The 22,680-nt window shown below is 40.4% G+C and overlaps 1 protein-coding gene across 8 annotated transcripts in view; it reads right to left on the bottom strand.

The window, feature by feature from the left end:
- The window catches only part of nfic (nuclear factor I/C), a 99,621-nt gene extending 80,881 nt beyond the window's left edge, over window positions 1-18,740 (bottom strand). For 3 of the 8 annotated variants that reach the window (XM_055005154.1, XM_055005145.1, XM_035954005.2), the window contains exons 1-4: window positions 18,575-18,738; window positions 3,756-3,926; window positions 3,336-3,512; window positions 777-960 (exon numbers count right to left, since the gene is read on the bottom strand). In XM_055005154.1, the coding sequence (XP_054861129.1) occupies window positions 777-960; window positions 3,336-3,512; window positions 3,756-3,926; window positions 18,575-18,655 (613 nt within the window). In that variant the 5' untranslated portion in view covers window positions 18,656-18,738. Of the gene's footprint in view, window positions 1-776; window positions 961-3,335; window positions 3,513-3,755; window positions 3,927-13,741; window positions 15,052-18,574 lie in introns of those variants that run through there. The other 5 variants (XM_055005144.1, XM_055005160.1, XM_055005149.1 and 2 more) reach the window with 4 other exon arrangements.
- Window positions 18,741-22,680: the final 3,940 nt, after the last annotated feature.

The following is a 22,680-nucleotide window of genomic DNA, read 5'->3' as shown; positions in this document are numbered from 1 at the left end:
GGAGCAACTTGCAAGATTTCCTAGGATTAACCAACTGCCTCACATCCATTATGGCTTCTCTGAAATGGTTGTGATGTTGGATCATTTCTGCCATGCACACCTGCTTCACTGGCAGCATCTCTGAGTAAAATTCAAAAACACTGACAGCCCCGGAGAAACTTGTAAAATCCCTTGCCAAGACAAATGACTAATTTAATTTTGTTGCATTTTTCACATTTATTATGGAAACTTTTCTCATTTACAAAAGCATCAAAATGTTTTTTTCAGTCTTGCCATGTACTCTGCTGTCTTTCCTCTTGTTTTGCTCTCAACTCTTGTGATATGAAAAAGACAATTTATCTTTGAATGTCCTTATTTTAATAGTTACACTTTACAATGTGTTTCATATTCTCTCTAGTTTATTTCACCATGTGTTTTAGCTATGTGGTAAACAACTGATTTTAGCATGGAGCAATCTGGATTCTGATATTTACTGTTTTATCATCCTTTTTTCTTTTGCCTGTCTTTCTCTATATTCAAGGATTCTTGTCTCATATCTATCCATCTATCCATAATTATTTAAAGTATTAAAAAGTAGTCTCAACCACACAGTTTTCACATTAGTCTATAATAAAAATATTAGTATAAAGGAATCGCCAGCATCACTTCTTACTACAGATGAGTAACAGTTTATTCTTTACATCATGATTTACCCTATTGAACCTGAAGTATACTGTATCTCAAAATACAAATGAAAGATAAGATAAAAAAAACATTCAAGTGTGTTTGGGGCATACCTCTCTCTTGCACATAGAAAGCGAGGTAGAGGTCGAGCTCTTTGACAGAGACAGAGATATGTCGAGGCTGGACACAGAGGACTGGATTGGAGCACTGGCCTCCTTTCACCAGCCGCTCTCCATCTGTGCTTTCCAGTGGGATCCCTTTAAAAAGGATAACCATCACCAGGTCCAGTCTCCACACCTCAGAAAAGACAAAACGCAACCATTGTTGGCTAAAAACAATATACGGTAAGCCTCACTGAAGTCAAAGGTATATACAAATATATCATGTGAAGTCACAGCATCACTGTTTCTCTTCATGATACTGTTTCAGTCTGACTACGAATTCAGGATTTCATTACTTACCAAGTCAATTTTTCTAACACAAGCTTTCTGATCAGGGTGTATTTTACTGCTTCCATGTTTTGCCATATTTTTGGCTGTGGGCATGTTGATAGGGATATTTCTGTAATACTACCTAACTGTGGGAAAAATACAATAATCATTTCATGAACAAAGCTGCCCCAGACTGCCAACTGCTTAGATGATGAAAATTATTTTAAATTATCTAGTAAATAAAAACAGGATTAGACAGGATCATCAGTTTGCACATATATCAAGCCAAACTGCACTGTTGACTTTGTCAGACTGTGCCTTGTTTTGTGACTAACTTCTAACTTTTTGCAACTGAGGTGACTGATGTGAATACTGACTTATTACCACTGTCACTGGATGCAGAAGGTAGCATTCCAAAAATCCTTTGGAATTCATTTTACCCCAGATTCCAAAATATAATTGGAATTGCTGTCTCGTATGTATTAAAGTCTATTTTGTTAAAGTTTGACATAATTAGTGTATGAATTATTAAGGTATGGCTATTATGTGTTTGGTGAGGTCCTAGTGACCTTTGAGCAGTTCATGTTTGAGTTTAAGTGAATGTTTGTACCAAAACTGATCAAATTCCCTGAAGGCGTTCTTGAGATATGTTCCCCATAATACCTCTGGCCATCGCTGTCACTAGAGCAGAGGGACAAAAGTAAATATCGGTACAGACATACCACCTACCTCACATTGTGTAGGGAAATCCAAGATGGCAGCATGTCCCTTTTGTCTGCTCAGTGTTTGTCTGTTTCAACTATTGTAGTGGATTTTAGTGCCTTTCTCATTCTCAAAAAAGTTTTTTGTGATGGTGTTTGTTCATGTATTTTAAGTATTTTTCAAGTTTTTGGGACTGTGGCCTATTTACCCTGTTATTTCTGTGAGCTGCTCTGAGGATTTTGGCCTGCTCCATGTGCTCTGAGGCCAGAACTCTTGTTGGAGCTAACTAGAGACCCAGGCATCAGCTGCAGTGTGCTTTACCTTCAGCCTAGAACTGTGACAGCAGCACAGGAACAGGATAGACAGCAAGTCAGCAACACAGAGATTCATCTCCTGTTGTAGTATGGTTTGCTTCTAGCCTGGAACTGCAGCATCAGCTTCACTACACAGATTATTTTGGTTTGACCTGTGTACTGGAACCATTCACCCTACACTGTAGCCCGTACTACACTGCTGAAGCTTTCTTCACCATTCTGAGACCTGTGCTGTTGCAAACACCTTCCATACCACACTGAGGACTGTACTGGTTACTGAAGCCTTTTTCAACATTCTGAGGCCTGTGCTGATTGTTGAAGCCTTCTCCACTATTCTAAGGTTTGAGCAGCTTGCTGATATCGTTCCACTCTATGTTGAGAAGTGCTGAGAGTTGTGGACAATGGCATTTCTTATGACTTTATTCAGTTTATTAATTGTTTGGGACTTGGGTGCAAGTGGTTGTTCCTGGGTGAGTACATCTAACAAAGTGTTTAGCCTATGGGACATTGCTCATGAATGCACTTGTGCTGTGGTTGCTGTAAAACCTGTGTCACCACCAATCCAATTGGCACAGGACATACATCTATCATCTGATCTACCCAGAGACTTGTCTCAACTTCAAAACCTTCTGGCTTTGTATAAATACATTTTGTGAGAGATCTTGCTTGGTTTCAACATATCCAAAGTCTGATTCATTTTGTAATGTTCAAAGGCAGAGATTGTTGATCATCTTATTACTACTGCTATCTGGTAATGTGAAGATCATTTGTTGCTTTCTGTTCCATATGCCCATACTGAATTGGGAAAAAAGGCTTTTGTTTATTCTGCAACTTCTGCATGGAAAATGTTGCAGAAAGACTGGAAATTAACTGAACTTATCTCTTTGAGTGCTTCTAAATCCAAACTGCGAGTTCTTGAGGCCGACTCCACAATCTGCACTTGTCAAAATTTGCTTGTAAATTTTATCATTTGTTTTTTGCTTGTGTCTTAATTGTGTTTTAACTGTGTAATTTTGTAACTGTGTTTTGTATTTGCTGATGTCTATCTTGGCTAGGACTCCCTTGCAAAAGAAGTTGTTAATTTCAATGTGATTAAAAAAACAGCGACTGTTGTCCAGGTAGGTGTGTCAAAAAGGGCAGAGTGCAATATCAATACACATTATTTAACAATGATAACTATGTGAAATTCACTGTTTTCTTGCTGGTAAAACAGTTTACAATGTACCTTGTCAGCTTGTCGTAGACAGTCTATGCGTCTCATTTTGCCTTTCTGGTCAGGGTTTGACAAGACACAACATGCAGCTTTCTTCCCAGTGATTGACAAGACAAAGTCCTCTCTACATTCAGGTCGAATGTCCTTTCTTAGCTTTGCCAAAAGACGGCTGGCCCATTTCTGTTTCACCTAGGAACAGAATGACATTGTGTAGAGAGAAAAGTCAAGTAATGTATTAAATAATGCATTTTACAAGCATATTAGTATGCTTAGTGTAATTTGGGAGTGTGTCAAATATATGAATGTACTGTAAAACACCAGTTTTGCTACAAGTAAAAAGTCTTGTGTTAGAACAAAAGAATTTGTTCTAGTTTTTTCTTTTTTGATAAAATAATAATGCTTGGTTTCTTCCACTCCACTTATTAATCCTACCTCTGCCTTCTCTCCTAGCAGTTCATCTTTGACAGTTCTTTCTTCTTCTTTAGTCATCCTCTTTTCATGTTTTTTGAAGTACTTCCTTTTCCTGGCTTGGAGATTGAACCATGTGTAAGCAAAGGCACGGACCTGGGGCAGCAGAGCCTCAATGAACGGATGGAACTCATCCTACATGATAAACACACATACAGATAGTACATACACAATAATCAATAGCAAAATCAGTTAAACACACAAACAGGAAAGAGCAGTACTACATACCCTTAATGAAATCTTCAACACTGCTGGATTTGATCCTTGAATATTCTTCCATTTTTTCCTCCATTAGTCTGGGCAATTTTGCTATTTTTACTCATCACACTGAATGGACAATTAGTGACTAATGGAAGGTTTGAAAAACCTGTTTCTTAATGTCAAGTCTGTAGCACTACATTTTATTGTATTAAAATGTCACAATTTCATTAGAAGAACTGTTTCGGATTATATTTTCCACCACACATTTTTTCATTAATAGCTGCTTCCTATAAAGTCTCAAAAAAGTTTGTTTTTTTTAAAACTAAACATTTAATATAACTTCTCACAAGCACACTAAACCAATGCAGCTTTGAGAGAGGTTGCTGTCAACAGTCCTCCTTTACACAGGAATAGTAAAAGGAGCTCCTTCTCTCATAATCGAGAAATATTAGTTGGCATTGCAGTTACTGGTAATTTTCCATCATAATATGTTCTACATTGCTATAAGTGAAATGTGCTTGTTTGGATCTGGGTTGTATGAAAGGTAGGCTCAATCAGCCATAATCAACTGTAAAACAAAGAAAGAGCAAGTTTTCATTTTCATTCACAGACTGGAGACAGGGTCCGCTGTGATCCATGGAGCAGAGACATTAAGGCACTCCACCAGATGTTCAATCCTAAAAGAAGACATATTCCAAATCTGCAAGCATGGTATGAAGTTTGTGTTATTAGGATGAGGCTTGCGGGGGGCTGGAGCCTGTCCCAGCTGACTTGGGGCGAAAGCAGGGGACACCCTGGACAGGTCGCGAGTCTGTCGCAGGGGACTTAAGTATTCTCCATGTGTAATCATCTGAAAGAAACTGTTGAACACTGATTTCAGTAACATCCTCAAGATCACTATTAAACTATGCCTTCTTAGAGTCCTCCTTCCCAAGAATTCTCTTTTCTATAAGTTCTTCTTACAAAGAGTCCTTCCTGAGTTCTACTCAAGTCCTTCAAGACCGACTTGGAGACTCCACTATTCTGACCCAGATCAACAGGCCAAGCAGACAGTCCATCAGCAGGAGCTCCGCCGAAGCACCACAGCATGCACGCAAGTAGCTTTCAGTCATTGAAATTTGGTGCAATCTTCTAAATTCTCTTTTATCACCAAACATAAAGTCCTGTAAGTCTCCAAATTCACTGACCATCAAATTCACAGCTGATTTCAGGTGCGGTCTATTAATCTCTTTTTCTGAGAACATCATATTACATCACCATATTTACCCCAATATTGCATCATAATATTATCTTCTCTTCCTTCCTTCCCCCCCTCACTCACATTCACAGCATTTCTTTTGTGTTGTTGTCTTGTCTCAATGTGTGTTATAGTTGTCAAAATTAGTAGTTGCTATAGTGTTGTTAGTTTAATAAATGTAGTTAGTTTAATAAATGTACATAAATACAAGTTCAGTGCCTCCACTGTATTGGTGTTCACATTTTGGTCCCTAACTTATACATTCCAGCTACCAAGCTTATATAAATAAGCTTCAACTTAAATAATTTCCCCGATCATTCCCAAGGCTCTTATTGACAGCACAGCAAACATTTTCATTAAAGAAATGTCCACCACTTCTAAAAAGCAGAGCTCTGGGCCTACATGCTGCTTTTGAGCTATTGTGCACCTGGAAAAGGAATCGGAAACTATAAAGCAAAATGAGATGTAGTAAGAGATGAATGATATTTCTAATTAGTCACTCTGCTACAATCTGCCCACTGTGTGTGTGTGTGTGTGTGTGTGTCTGTGTGTGTGTGTGTGTGTGTGTGTACTTGGGTCCTTACCTGGTTATGGTTTTGTGGTGTTATGACTTGTGTAAAGTGCGTGTTTTGCACGTGTGTGAGCGTCTGCTCTTCAATAGACTCTGCTATCGTTGAACTTTGTGTCCTCCCTGGATACTTCTGCACACTTCTGCTCACCTGAAGTGAGTACCCGCCTCCTCTGATCCACCTGGCTGTTCCAGCCCGACGTGGGTCGAAAAGCTTTACATCTGGTCTGTTCTCCTGTGGACGCTTCTCTCGCTCTGCCATCATCCTGTGGCTGGAATACTTCGGTATTCAGCCAGCGAGCTTCACTGGATCCGTCGGCTCCTGCCCAGGCTTCCACCGCCACCAGATCTGCACCTCCACCCGGACATCACTCTCCCTCCCCACCGGAGATACATCCACCATGGGTCTCGCCGTAACTTCAACTATGGCAACTCCTCAAATGAAATAAATTCCTTCTGGTCCACTTCTCGCCGTCCCCCCAGAATCACCGTCAGGACTGCAGGCCACAGGACATTAGCCTGCCTAGCCAGGTCGGCTAACGCTCCCGTCAGGCACAACAACACCACAGTCCGCTTCGGTCTGCTCAACATCCGCTCTCTCACGGGCAAGGGCCATCTTATCCAGGATCTCCTGGCTGACCATAAGTTGGATTTTCTTTGTCTGACAGAGATGTGGCAGCAGATAAACGACGTCTCCCAGCTGAATGAAGCCTCACCACCTGGGTTTGTTTACATCTCCCATCCCCGTGGCACCGGTCGGGGTGGTGGTCTCGCGATAATTCACCACGAGAAGTGGAAGGTGTTGCCAGTGTCTGTACCTGCATTCAGCTTATGTACTGTTTTTAAACTCCCTGGACCCACTCCCAGTATTGTTGTAACAGTTTATCACCCTCCTAAACACCATAGTGACTTTTTAAATGACCTTTATACTCTTCTCACCCACCTCTTAAGCCTCTCACCTAATGTTGTACTTCTGGGGGATTTTAACATACACATTGACAATAGTAGTCTCTCCTCTCCAAAGACTTTTTATTATGCCTGGGCAGTTTTGGAATTCAGCAGTTCACGGACTTTCCAACACACACAAAAGGACACGCCCTGGATCTCATCTGCTGCTCTGGTCTTACCCCCTCCAACCTCACCACTGATGATATTCATGTTTCGGACCACTTCCTCCTTACATTTGACACTGCCCTCTGCCTTTCTGCCATCAAGTCCCCACGTCTCATCACTTTCTGGAATTGAAAGGACATTAATATGGACACACTTTGCTCCAAAATTGACAATATCATGTTCCTGGACTCTCTTTCCACGCCTGACGATCTGGTCTCACACTATAATGACAGTCTTTGCAGTAGGGCTGCAACAACAAATCGATAAAATCGATAATAATCGATTATTAAAAGCGTTGGCAACGAATTTCATTATCGATTCGTTGTGTCGCGCGATTCATGCGTCACTCACCATGTCGCGGAGTCATCTACTCCACCTGCAGAGCTTTGTCAATGCTGGCTGACGGAAATAAAGTATTTTTTTTTGTTTTTGTTTTTTTAAATAACTCCACCTGTAGAGCTAGGTGAACAGAGCGAGGTAGCGGCAAAGCGAAAGTAAATTCAGAATAAATTCAATGAAACATGACTGACACGGAGAAAACAGTTTGACCGAAGTCCTCAAAAGTGTGGGAGCATTTCACGCTTCACAAAACAAAAAACATGCGTAACATGCAAGCTTTGCAAAAGTGAGATGGAACATGAGCACCACGATGATGATAGAGCACCTGAAACGCAACATGTCACCGATGAGGATGAAGGAGCTCAACAGCAGGTAAGTCACTACAGTATCCTACGTTTGTTCTGTTTTACAGTGAGGAAACGTAACGTTAGCCTCTCTGGTAGCTCGCCTGATGCTAGCATTTGCTTGTTAGTTGATTAATGACAGTGACAGGGCACGTGTGTGTGCACGTGAAACTTTTTATTTCACTTTAATCAGCTTAAGCAGTGTTTGAATATGCTTTATAAATAAACGTCACTTGCCCACAATGGTGATAATAATTTAAAGATTAAGCCTCGAGTTTAAATTTTCTGACAAAGTCTGAGTGAAGACACTGGTCTGTGTTTGAGTGAGGCAGGATGAACTGCATTTAGACCGGGGTTAAAAGTAACTTAATACATCTACTCAAGTTATATAATGAAGTATTTTTTATGGTGCTTGTCCTATCTATCTGTCTGTCTGTCTGTCTGTCTGTCTGTCTGTCTGTCTGTCTGTCTGTCTGTCTGTCTGTCTGTCTGTCTGTCTGTCTGTCTGTCTGTCTGTCTGTCTGTCTGTGCGTGCATGCGCACTTTGTGTTTTGCTCTTTGGACTACTTACTTGTCTTAACCTAATACTGCAAATAAAACAAGATAATTACTGAGTTGTAAATTGTGCCATAATACATACTCAAACTATACTATCTTTCTCATTTCATCAACAGCAAAAAATGACAGGCTTCATGATGAGAAGGACATCATGTCCACCACAGCAAGCAGCTGTCTTGACTGATCATCACTGGCATGAGGCTTTTGTCGAAGTTTGAAGACAAAGGCTTCGCTACAGTGATCTTATTTGCTCTGTCAGTCCAAAATCTTCTCTTTCTGAATAAAGCGGCGGAAATTAAAAATATGTTGTTTTTTTTATCCGATTCATCGATTAATCGAAAAAATAATCGGCCAATTGATTATTAAAATAATCGTTAGTTGCAGCCCTACTTTGCAGCATCCTCACCTCTCTTGCCCCCTCTGAAAACCTGATCTGTTTCCTTCACCTCATCTTCCCCCTGAACTCCGTGTGCTAAAGGCAAAAGGGCATCAACTTCAATGACTATAAAAGAACTGGTCTTACTATACACAAACACATGTACACTACTCACTTAACTCATTACAAAGACTTCACCCACACCAAATCCGCCTATTACTCCGGTCTCATCATCTCCAATGAAGGAAACACTAAATCTCTCTTCTCACCGCTGAATAACATTTTCCAGTCTCCCCACTCCCTGCCTTCCCATTTTTTTCTACTGACACCCGCAATCCCCTGATGTTGTTCTTCAATCAGAAAATCCAAAACATCCACCAGCTCCTCCGCTCTGACTCTTTGCCTCCCCATACACCTGTATCTTTTCAACACTCTCACTCTTTCTGTTTTAAACTCCCAGATTCCTCCGAAATATCGGACATCATTCAGAAATCCAAGCCCTCCACATCCCAGTTAGATCCCCTCCCCGCAGATCCCAATGATTTCAATAACCTCCGCCCCATGTCCAATTTACCCTTCCTTTCTAAAATCCTTGAAAAAACAGTAGCCACGCAACTCCACTCTCACCTCACCAAAAATAACCTGTATGAGCTTTTTCAATCCGGTTTCCACACCCTTCACTCCACCAAATCAGCCCTCATCAAAATCACCAATGACCTCCTCCTTGCAGCCAACACTGGTTTAATCTCCTTCTTCATCCTCCTTGAACTGAGTGCAGCCTCTGACACCATCTCACACTCCATCCTCCTCAGTCGACTCTCCTCACTTGGTATCACTCACACCGCCCCCCTCCTCTGGTTTCAGTCATATCCCAAAGACCACTCTCACTTTATACAACTCAAGTCCTTCACATCCTCCCCAGTCACCTCAGGTGTGCCCCAGGGCTCTGTCCTGGGGCCCCTTCTCTTTATTACATACCTCCTCCCCCTTGACCATATTTTCCGCAAGTTTCACATTCACTTTCACTGCTTAGCGGATGACACCCAGCTCTACCTTTGTTGCATACTAAACTCCACATTTCCTCCTCCCTCCCTTACTACCTGTCTCTCTGAAATCAATTCCTGGTTCACTTCCCTCTTTCTAAAATTAAACCCCAATAAAACAGAATTCCTGCTCATCGGCACCAAATCCACCCTATCTAGGGCTGACAGTTTCTTCCTCACCATTGACAGCTCCTCAGTCTCCCCCTCCCCTCAAGTAAATATTCTGGGTGTCATCCTCAATAGCACACTATTATTTCATTCACACATCAATAACGTCACCTGGTCTGCTTACTTCCATCTACGTAATGTCAACTGTCTCTGCCCCTCCCTCACCCCCTACATCACCTCCATCCTTGTGCACAGTCTTGTCACCTCACGCCTGGATTATTGTAACTCCCTTCTGTTCGGCCTCCCTCATAAGTCCCTCCATAAATTTCAACTCGTTCACAACTCTGCCGCCCGTATCATAACCCAAACCCCCTCCTACCACCGCATCACCTCCATCCTGCAAGAACTCCACTGGCTCCCAATCAAGCAAAGAATTCAATTCAATTCAAAATCCTTCTGTTCACCTTCAAGTTCATCCATCATTTCACTCCTCCATACCTCTCCAACCTCATCTCTGTCAACACTCCATCCCATTCCCTCAGATCCTCCTCCATCCACCTCACTGTCCCCTCCGCCCGTCTCAGCACCATGGGGAGCAGAGCCTTCAGCCGCTCTGCTCTTCAGCTCTGGAACTCAGTTTTCAAATCCAAAATCAAAGCTCACCTGTTCAGGACTGCATACTCCCTCACACCCTAACCTCACTGTGCCACACCTCTTTGTTGTTATTTGTTTTATTCTTGTTATTGATTTTTTTTATTGTATAGTTTTTAATTATTGTTGTCGATATTTATGTCTCTGTAAAGTGTCCTTGAGTTCCTTGAAAGGCGCTTTAAATAAAATGTATTATTATTATTATTATTATTATTATTATTATTATTATTATTATTATTATTATTATTATTATTATTATTATTGTTATTATTATTATTACTATTACTACTACTACTTGATCAACCCGACAAAGAATAAAGCTTTTTGGCAGTAATTTGGTAATTTTTATTTAGAGCTTGACACTTCAAGCATTAAAGGAAGCGACTGCAAGTTTAAGAAGCTGGAAACTAAGGAGAATGTCAGCCTGCAGTTACTGCAGTGAACAAGAGATTGGTGGTGGGTTATGTATCTATTAAGAGTAAAATCACAAGTACAAAACCTCAGCTGAATTAGATGTTGGGACTGTGAGAGAAACAAGCCTTTTAATCGAGTAATCGGATTCCGCACTAGGAATGTGCGTAAAAAGCGGAAGTGAGCGTGCTGTGCAACAGAAATAACCATCCTGAACACATATATAGTATAGGCCAGAGACATTGTACATATATAGTATAGTACAGGAGTATACTACATTTATAGTATCGTACTGGGGCATTGTACATATATAGTATAGTACAGGGGTATTGTACATATATAGTATAGTACAGGGGTATTCAACTAAAACTCAAAGCCATGGGAACCCCGCATGTATTTATTATCACTGTAACCATGACAAGTGAACACTATGTCAGCTGTTTGCTGATGATCACATGATTGCCATCCTACTACAAATCGACCGCTGCGGACTTATCAGTTGGAAATTGTACAACGACTGAGAAGCCTTGGTGGAATACTGCGCTCTCTGCTTGCCGGTATGGACTCAAATGCAGCTGGATCTCAACGTCTTTCTAAGACCCGCATCCACTCTATTTCCCATTGGCTAGTGATATTAGTTTTAGGGCTGGACCTGAATATCCGAATATTCGGTCCCAACTCAGTCTTACGTCTGTAGAGCAGTCCTTTCATAATCTCCACCTCAGCATTAACACCAGTAAGACTAAATGCATGCTGTTCGAGCGAAAATATGATATACCTAAGCATCTGGCTGGACTCATCTCTGTCTTTCACCACTCATATCAATGATCTTCACACAAAAACCAAATCCAGATTAGCTTTCCACTTCCACAATAAAGCTTCCACTCTACAAAAACCCTCAAACACCACTTTCTACTTTCAAGCAGAAACTCCATCAGCTCATAGTTGATTCTTGTTCCTGTTTATCACCTGTGGAGCACATTTATGTGGGGACACACACACACACACACACACGCACACACACACACACACACGCACACACACACGCACACGCTCACACTGTGTCTCTTTCATGTCATATATTCTTCTTCAACTGCACTCTCACTCTCATACACACACATATACACTACCGTTCAAAAGTTTGGGGTAACTTAGAAATGTTCTTATTTTTGAAATAAATGCTTTTTTTAAATGAAGATAACATTAATCAGAAATACAGTCTAGACATTGTTAGACATTGTGGTAAATGACTATTCTAGCTGGAAACAGCTGATTTTTAATGGAATATCTACACAGACGACTATTTCTAGCAACCATCACTTCTGTGTTCTTATGGTACATTGTGTTAGCAAATCGTGTTGAAAGGCTAAATGATGATTAGACAACCCTTGTGCAATTATGTTAGCACATGAACAAAAGTGTGAGTTTTCACAAAAACTATGAAATTGTCTGGGTGACCCAAAACTTTGGAACGGTAGTGTACATATACATACACACTGCTCCTCCCTTCTCTTCTAGTTAGTGTCATTTACTCAGTTCTCATGTTTTTTTTAGTATTTCTGTTCTAAATGTAGTTTGTATATATGCATTTAGAACGATTACAAATATACTGTGTTTTGTATTGCTTGTGTTTTGCATTCAGCCCTTTCACTGGTTTGGGGATTTCCACTAAATCTAAAACCCTCATTTGAAGTGTCTGTTAGTCTTTCTGTGGGATATGTTGCAAATGTCTTCAGATCTTTTGACACAGATCGTCTCAACAAGCCAGTACTTGGGAAGAAAATTTTGGATAATTTCCCGAATGTAAAGTCTGTCAGGTTAACAATGAAAAAAGAAAAACAAACAAAAAAAAAACAATGAATTACCGATTTATGACTGAAACAAATAAAACTTACCAGATTTTTAACTGTTGACATATAATATTCACGACAAAGTCTTAGGTACAAGGGCAATTTGAAGGAAAAAAAGCAAACACGATGTTACATGAATTAAGAATTAAATAGCTAAAAATTAATTCAAAATTATTATTCAGCAATTGGTCCATCAAAATCCAATGAAACACAGCAAACAATCTGCAATGTCCCACAATAAACAACCTGTAACATTAACAACCTCTTCACAACAATTTGATGTAAAAATAATCCTTATAACTGATGTACATGATGGAGTGACTTGTTCAGTGTAGTCAACACTGGCACAGCTGCTGGAAACAGCTGCTCATCTGAAACAGATGTCCACAAATAATCATGCAGCAACTTTATCAGTCCAGGAAACCTGTCAGTACTTACTGCCACCTCTAAAATGCACTCAAACCCAGAGCAAAGCATCACTGATACTCTTCATCATTCTAGTTGCATGTTGCACAGAGTTCATTAACACGATTGTGACAGCTAGCAGTTAGACAGCAGGGAGGTGACCTTGTTGAATGCACACAAAGGAAACATACCTATGACTTCATCTCATTTAACAGTAAAAGGCCCTACCTGATGGAGCAGCTGGGTACTACAGAAATCTACTGTACAGTCTCTGACAGCTAAACTGCGTGTCCCTCCCATTGGTTAATTTATTGATTTATGCATCCCCAAAACAGTGGAACTAAACAGTCTACAACATGAGCATACTTTTGCACATATATAAACATACAGATGTACACGAAAAGTAAAGATCAGCTGATTACAATACCATAGAGAAGAGTAATCTAATTAAGTCGTTTAAACATGAATTCCAAATTCCAAAATGTTTCAGATATTAACCAAATGTTAACCAAACGTTAAAGTCTCTGTTTAGCATGCCTGCCCCGATATCAATCGGTGATTCATATTTATAGCCCGTTCTATTCTGCACAATGACTGCAACTCTAGCAAGGAATTACTTTCTTTTTTTTTTTAATGAGGACGTCATTCACACTCTCATACACAAGGCATTGTCAAATCAACATAGTGTCATGGGTAATGACACATTCGTGGTCTGGGGGCAGAGAGGAAGCATAATGTAGTTTTACCTGAGACAGAGAGAGTGAAGATAACATCATTTTGATGGGAAGGAGCTGAATTAAACCGGGATTTGCGTTAATATTCCTGAGTTGAGAATTTCCTTTCCCACGGCGTCGTCACTTCTTTTTACGGATTTCAACATGCTCTTCCCCGCTGACTCAGTTCAACAGCGGCACTTCGGAGTTCGAGCAACTGCGGCATTTCCTGGGCTGTTAAACAGAGGCTTTTCGAAGAATCCACTTATCCGCTGTTCGCCTCGGATGACTGCCGCGTTAACACCAGAAACGATGACACTCTGGAAAAGTTTATGCCCCAGAAAAATGCCCCACAGGATGAAAAACAGAGTTCGCAATAATCATTCTTCGGAGAATATAGCCGGAGGTGTAAGGGAACATGGGGGACTGTGTTATTTTGAGAAAGAAAAGGTGAGCGGGCGAAGAATAAAAGAAAGAGAACTGAAATGACGTTATGATTTCAGCCCATCCCAAACAATGTGCTTAAAGCTGCAGCCGCTGCTGCACTCTGCCTCCCGAAACCGGCCTTGCGACACACTCGACAGTTCATCTCAGAACCATCCTTACATTGACTGACAACAGAGCAGCCGTCACCGTAAAGCCGTCTGGCTTTATGCAAGTTATACAAGACTTGGATTCGAACCGTGCACATAAAGAGGGAAAACTGTGTACCAGCTCAAAGTGTTCAGTCTTGTCTAATGAAATGACGCCGAACAATTGTCTATGTGAAGGCATAATTTAACGTATTGTTTAAACATAAGAAAAGTCACCTTGTGGATTGTGCCAGAAACAAAGCAGTACAATATTTCCGTGTTTAGACATAGTTTAACAGTTATTCCCACAGCGTTGTTCATAAAATGATGGGGGATGATGTGCTTCTACAAAACAGTGATGGAATGCATCTGAGTACATTCACCTTAGTACAAATCTAAAGCACTTACTTAGACTACCTCCCAAAATATTTCCATTTAATGTGACTTGATACTCCATCTTCATACAATTCAAAAGATTTGGACAGTCAGGCTACTTTTAAAAATTCTGCTTGTAGATTTAACAACAATGAGCTTATTCTATTCTATGTTGAATACTTACCTTTGATACTTTTTGCTAGTAATGTTCATGTGCTTTTACTTACAAATCATTACATGACAGGACGTAAGCATGTAACTTGTTTTTTTACAATGTGACATAGCCAATTTTACTGAAGTTCTGAACCCTTTGTCCACTACTGCTAAAAGCTGATGTTTAGTATTATATTCAGTTTTAACAATAAATGAAATTCTGAATAATTCCACTCAGAAATACCATAGCAGTTACCACCTTCCCCCTAACAGTAGCAAGGTGCATAGGCTATGGATATATTATGATGAGTGAAGGATTAAGTATGAAAAAATGATGTGATTGACTTTTACAAAACCAAAAACATATATTAGGACACTTATAATACACTTATTAGTATCATATAAAAATAGTGGATTAGTACTACTAATGCATCTATATATACACAATGCAATAACATTGAAGCTGGTTTCAGTTGTTGACTGGTGTCACAAATTTTACACACACACACACACGCACGCACACGCACACATATATATACAGTCATGGAAAAAAATATTAGACCACTCTTGTTTTCTTCAGTTTCTTGTTCATTTCAATTCCTGGTACCACGAAAGATATAAATTAAATAGGTTAAAAAAATACAACTGATTACATAATACTGTTTGTCCTCTTTGCCTATTTGACATAATTAAGCTTAATTGTATTCCCAGGAAATATAAGAGACCATTTCATGTCAAAGGCCTAGAGTGGTTTCCTGCTTACATTCAAGTCGTTGCACAACTCAGAAGTTGTCAGCTCTCACATAACACCTAAAAAAAAACAATTATGTGAAGCCACAAAGGCAGCATCTTGGCACTGCTGGAAATTGGACTGAGTGAGAGACAGGTAGTGAAAAAACTGAAGAGCTCCAAGACAGTCATTCATTACACAGAGGAAAAACAAGCCGAACATTGTACTACCAAATTGCAAGCTGGTCATGTCAGGAAACGTCTTTCTACCCCACAAAATCCGTTTCTGTGTCAGGAATCGTCGTCAGACCTCAAGGGACCTTAAAAATGAGTGAGCACTGTCTAGAAATGTGACTTGTTCAGCAAGGACAGTTGGAAACTGACTTCTGGAAGTTGGTCTAAAGTCACACAGGGCACAGAATAAGCCCTTTATCAATGAAAGGCAGAGGAAAGCCCGGTTACTCATGAATTGTGGATGATTAGGCTAAGGTTCTCTTCAGTGATGAATCCAATTTTCAGTTGATGCCCACTCCAGTCAACTTACTGGTTCGGAGGAAGTCTGGAGAAGCCTACAAACCAGACTGTCTTGCCCATACAGTAAAACATGGGGGTGGATCAGTGATGATCTGGGGTTGTTTCAGTATGGGTGGAACTGGGCAAATGCAACTGTGTGAAGGTTGAATGAACCAGGTAATGTACAGGGCTACTCTTGAAAACAGTCATCTTCCATCAGCTGGAAAACGCTTTCCTGCCTCCAATGACTGGATTATCCAACAAAACCATGCCCCTTGCCATACGGCAAGGTCAGTTAAAGCCTGGATGGAGAACCAGAACATTGGTGCAAAAGTAATGGGCTGCTATGACAGCAGAACAATGTCAGAAGCTGGTGGAGAGCATGCCAAGACGTATGGCTGCAGTCATCACAAACAATGGTTATGCAACTAAGTACTAACTCCTGAGTGTATCATTTGACTAAAATAGACAGAAAAGAAAACATGGAATGCCTAAAAGCACTGTTTTGGCAGTACAATGTCATAGCTATTGATGTAAGAACTTAAATGATTTTGGTTATTATCAAGAAAATCATGGAAAATGGCTAGATATCAGCTCTGAAATTAAAATCTTATGAGCTATTTTTGTTGTTGTCATTATATTTGTACAAACAAATGTGCCTTTTGTTGTGGGGTTATCACAACATCTTGGTGCATCATGGAATCCCTTCTCGATTGAACCTGATTGGTCGTCTGTTCATATACCAAGAAGACAATGACCCCAAGCATACTTTAAAGTTGTGCAGAGACTGCTTGACCAAGTAAAAGAATCTGGAGTACTGGAACTGATGGACTGACAAAGTCAAAGTCCAGACTTGAATCCCACTGAACAGATCTGGAATTTATTGAAGTCAAAAATAGGTGGCATAAAAGTTTCATCCAAAGCAAGTCTCCGGAGCAGCGAGAAAGTACTTGGAACTCAGTAACAGATGAGATTGTTGGAAGGTACATAAAAACAACGGCAGCAAGAATGCAAACTGTTATCAGGGTCAAAGAAGATCAAACAAAATATTAAGATTTTTGGTTAGTATATGTAAATATGGACTATATATATATATATATATATATATATATATATATAGATAGATAGATAGATAGATAGATAGATAGATAGATAGATATACACACACACACACACACACACACACACACACACACACACATATATATATACACACGGACACACATACATGCATGTGTGTGTGTGTTTGTGTCATTTATCTAATGGGACTGATGTGGGACAAAAGGGCAGTATTTGATTGCGATCTTCCCTGCAACCGCTCTGAGCCGTTGCCGAGCAGTAAACTGCTCAACTTGAAGTAGAATCCTCCGCTGTGTATTTCGAATTAAGCTGAGGCTTCAGCAGCTCTGCCTCCACCAGATCTGTGTTTTCTCAGCGGCCGACAAGCCCTCTGACAGGAGGCCCTCTGTCGGCTTGTCATTCTAACTCAGCCCGCTGGCTCTAACTGCGGCCATTTTCTGCTGACTAACACAAACATGCACAAATATCCACACATCCACAGACTAGGAGGCGGAGAACTTCAACTTGGCCTTCCACCGTACTGTGTGACGAACCGAAAAGGAGCCGACGGGCCTACCGCTGTACCCTCCGTCACAAAGCCGCGAGCTCAACAACTTTCACCCGCGACTGCACACCTACACATACACTGCAAGGCATCTTGTCCGCTAAATCGCCTGGCGTCAGAGGTCGAAAACCATATTTGCCGGTGGGTTAAAGCCTGTGTTGCGCTGTTACGTCTCTTTTCCGGCACACAAGCAACCTCACTCGAAACTTCATTCAGAACTCTGGGACTTTAAAGTTATTTTTGTTTAATAAAAGGCGTACTTGCTGTTTCCTGTGTGACATAAAATCGTCTGCTGTTGGGGAGTTTATCTGGCAAATTCGGCGTACATATTATAGTCAAAAAGAGCTTCGTGTCAATTAAATTTCCCAACTTGAAACCGTTCCAGGTTGCTTGCTTCCGCCTTTCTTAGTGTGTTTGACGTAAAACGACAGCGGAATGAACGGGGCAACCGACTGCAAAAGTTAAGATTTTATTACATTAAGGGATAATTTGGGTGTCGTGTGTGTGCCGAATTTAAGGATTGATTGTGACGACTCACTGTCGTTTCTGAGTTGTGTTACGCAGTATGTGTATATACCATTGTCAGACGGATGTTTTGTAATCCAGATTTTGAATGAAATTTAGCTACAGCTTGTCTCCATAGAAAATCGTAACGGATCACAGCATAATATTCGGACGCTGCAACAAACTAAAATACACAAAAATGAAGAAAACTGGCTTGTTGACATACTGAGAAATAGATGCAACTACACCGTCGCTTTCTGCTCCACTTTGAGCTGCGTAGCCTGTGTTACTCATTCAACTCCTCGCATTGCGTCTTTTTAGGGAAAACATGAAACAGCACACCAATAGGAACAGACACCCTACTGCATTATATTGCCGGAGCAGGTTTAGTCCTACCATTTCGAAGCGGAGCCGCCACCGGGGGAAGTTAAAGCTGCCCGCAGTGCCTGCCCATCCCACGCTGTCGGTCGTTATCATTCCATATTCCTTTCTAGCATCGTGCGCGTGCCAGCTGGAGTAAATCCGCGGTGCTCGAGACCAGAAACGTCCCGCGTCAGGCAGTACCCCCCACCCACCCCCCATCTACCCACCCCCGTGGGCACTCTGCGGCAGAACAGAGGAGCTACATTCACCTTCTACCTATCGTCTTTTCAGCTTTCTCACTGCTGTACACCTCAACGGCTCAACCTTTTCTGCTACCGTGGTCTCTTTTTATTGCCTTTCTATATTACTATGTCCTTATAACTGTCTCTCTACTCTTCCTTAACATTTTTATCTATTTTTGTGGCTCTTTGTTTCCCAAATACCCCCAACTATATGTTCAATGTTTTTGATTTTGTAGACTGATAAATTTGTAGAGCCCAACTGGTCTAGTTTCTGTGGGCAGAAGTTTGTGCCACTCTAAACTGAATGAATCCTTTGAATACTTTATATTTGAATGTGTGTTGCTTAACTTGAATTATTGTAATTAAAAACGATTTAGAATCTCATAATTTTCATACACATTTACTAGACTGACATCAAACTCTGGTGAATTTCAAAACAAATATAATGTTTTTACATTTAATTTGGTTGCTCTTAAAATGTATTTGATCATCATGCAATTATAATTTGCACTACTGTGTTGATAGCAATTATCATTTTTGCACTACTGTGTTTATATATTCCTTTCTAGCTGCAAATTTCTGTATATATTGTGTTATATTTAATTTTTATTACTGCTATTTTTATTTTCCTCCCTGCTTCTCTTTTTATAGTTTCTTTATTTTTTGTTATTCTCTTCCATATTCCTAGGGTGACACCAACAGCCAAAACCAAATTCCTTGTATTTTGTGTACGTACTTGGCCATTAAAGCTGATTCTGATTTGATCCTTATTGTCAATTCTACCCTCTACATCCAATTTTCACAATTGTAATTAAAATATAAATGATTCAAATTGAATTTTCAGTAGCACAAATTTATGCCCATAAGTTCCTTCAATCACCCTCAGCTCTACTTGTGTTCCTTTTAAACTAAGTTGATAAGAAGATAACCATGGCAAATTATGTACCTGGTAAACATTTGCATGTCAGCATTGTCACAGTGTGCAGAGTAGTGTGGGGACCTGTCCATAAATTCAATCAAGGACATATTTTTCTTTTTCTACTTTCCTCATTTTTTTGAAAATTATGCAAAAGTAATTTCAGCTCAAGTAATGGATGGCACTACCATCCAAAGTATGTCACTAAAAGTTCAGAATACACTACAATAAATTCACACTAAATATTTGTGCACAGATGAAATAGTTTGATTTTTATAAATACTGATGTTGATATATAACATCTAACAAGTATCTTATGCACCAGTACAGCAGGAATTTAACAGTATTTTTTAATTTCGAAATTACGTATGCTGAGGAGATCTTATGGGATTTTAATCCACACTGCTGGTTGATGTTTTGGGACTGTTCATTTCTCTCTGTCTGACGTTAGTGTTACAGTTGTCATCTCTGAATGGAAATGTGCCATATTGAAAATGAGTAAAAAAAATAAATATATGAAACATTAAAAAAAAATGCATTCTGGCATATTCAACATGCATTTTTGTCTCAAAACTGCAGTTTTGCTGGTTTACAAACAATTGTTTTATGTTTAAATACTGAGTATATGTCTTTGTAACTTATTATGGGATATATTGTTACTATGAGTTTCATACCCCTTTGCTACGCACCGTTCCTTGGTGGTTTGTAAAGCATTATGAATGAGATATCTGTAAAACTGTGGGCATCACAAGCTGCAAACAAGGTCATCTGTTGCTTTTCTTCTTCTGGTCACATTTCTTATTGTTTTTCATGCATCACCCCTTCCACCCACCAGATGTCCCCTATCATTCAGTCATACTCTCCTATCCATCACACTCATCAGTTTTCACCCTCATCATCAATCCTAACGTGTATACACACCAAGCAATTTTTACTCACCTGCTAGAGCTTTAAAAAATGTATATATACATACATTTCTTTTGATAAATCGAGTGCACAGTTCTCATCCAATATAGGCTACCAAAGGCCCTTATCTCTGTTTTTAACAACCCTGCCCCCTCTCTCTTCTTGCCTATGACCTGGAAACCAATCTCAGTGCACTGTCTTAAAGGATGTCTCATGTTGCATTGTATTTGTCTTAAAAGTTGGAGCTGGGAATGTGTCACACCCAAGTTGACCATGCTCCAGTACCAGTAAGAAATCCAAGTAGTAAACATCCAGGATAACCTTTGTTTTAAGATTAGTCTTTGTCACAAATACCAGTTGACAAAGCACAGTGTTTTCTGCATACAAACACTGTGTGTATGTGTGATTTCTGAGGCACAAGGAAATCACAAATACTAATAAACAATGTTACAGCGTTCACTACAGTTGATACACTGAGATTGGGATTGGTGTGTGAATTCAAGTGCAGACAATGAACATAACAGCTGAAATTTGATTTAGAGATATTTATTTTACACAAAACATGAAAATTTAGAATCACCAATTAACCTCAGCATGTTTTTGGACTGGGGCTGCACAGTGGTATAGTGGTTAGCACTTTCACCTTGCAGTGAGAAGATCCCTGGTTCATGTCCCGGCCTTCCTGGGCTCATTCTGCATGGCATTTGCATGTTCTCCCTGTGCATACGTGGGTTTTCTCTGGGTACTCTGGTTTTCTCCCACAGTCCAACAATATGCTGAGGTTAACTGATGATTCTAAATTGCCCGTAGGTGTGAATGTGAGTGTGACTGTTTGTCTGTATATGTGGCCATGTGATGGACTGGCGACCTGTCCCCTGCCTTCACCCCAAGTCAGCTGGGATAGGCTTCAGTCCCCGCGTGATCCTAATGAGGATCAAGCGGTGTATAGGTGATGGATGGATGTTTTTGGACTGTGGGAGGAGGCCAGAGAATCCGGAGAGAAGCCACGCTGCACAGGGGAACATGCAAACTTCAAGACTGCCAAGATCCCAGGTCAAACTGGGGATCTTCTAGCTGTGAGGCAATGGTGCTAACCACCGCACCACCTTGCAGCCTACACACAAGATCATAAATGGGAAAAGGGGTATGGATGAGCTCCACGGACCTCTATGGGAAAAGGGGCAAGTCACTTGCAAGAAGGGAAACACTAGGAGTCTAAGGGGGTTGTGGATGGAGATTCAGCTCACCAGTATTCCCTCAGTTACTGATGAGCCTCCCTTTTGCTGAGCAGGTTGGATAGCTGGTGATGTATGTCATATCTTTCCAATGTACAGACAGGCATTAGTGCTGCAACAATGGTTCTTTTCCTGCACGGTTAACTGGGTTCGGGTTCAGGCCTAGGAGAAACAGGTGCAGTGTGACTGTTTCAAGGACTTACAGGGTTTTTTGAGGTAGTTGTAGGTAATTGGTGATTCTTTTCTCTGTCATTCACGGAGCCAGTTATCTAGCCAGATGGTCAGAGAGATGAGTTGGTCAAAGTTAGAAGAATCATCCCTTGTGGCTAGCTAGTCTTTGATGGAGTTGTTCAGTGTTTTAAATTTTAAATAAATTTTAAATGCAGCTCTTAAGTAAGGGGGTTTCCCTTACTTAAGAGCTGCATCATTTCAACCACTCTCAGCCACTAAGGTGAGGAATTTGACTTGGAACTCTGCCACACTTTGGGTTCCTTGGTGACTTGAGAGGAGCTGGCTCCCATTGTGTCTTCCGTTCAGTGGGTGGTCAAATACTTTTCTCATCTCACTTGTGAAGACTTTGTATGAGTTGCAGGCCTCAGATCTACCCAAACAACCCAAACATGATGAGAATGTTTCTTTCTCAGGTCTAAGATTTCTCTCCACAGAGCTTCCCCTCACTCCCTAGCCATACCTTTCAAGAGAATATTAAAGATAAGCAATATGGGACCTATCAGTAGAATTCAAGTGTGGTTGCATATGAAAAACTAGGCAGCTGGTGAGGTGAAATTTGAAACCTTACCAGTTTGAAGGCAAACTTGATATAATAATAATGAATGATTA

The sequence above is a fragment of the Amphiprion ocellaris genome, chromosome 2, assembly GCF_022539595.1.
Source record: "Amphiprion ocellaris isolate individual 3 ecotype Okinawa chromosome 2, ASM2253959v1, whole genome shotgun sequence".
In the NCBI taxonomy this organism is placed as follows: domain Eukaryota; kingdom Metazoa; phylum Chordata; class Actinopteri; family Pomacentridae; genus Amphiprion; species Amphiprion ocellaris.
The sequence above is the reverse complement of the archived record's forward strand: the minus strand, read 5'-3'. Positions and strand labels throughout refer to the sequence as shown.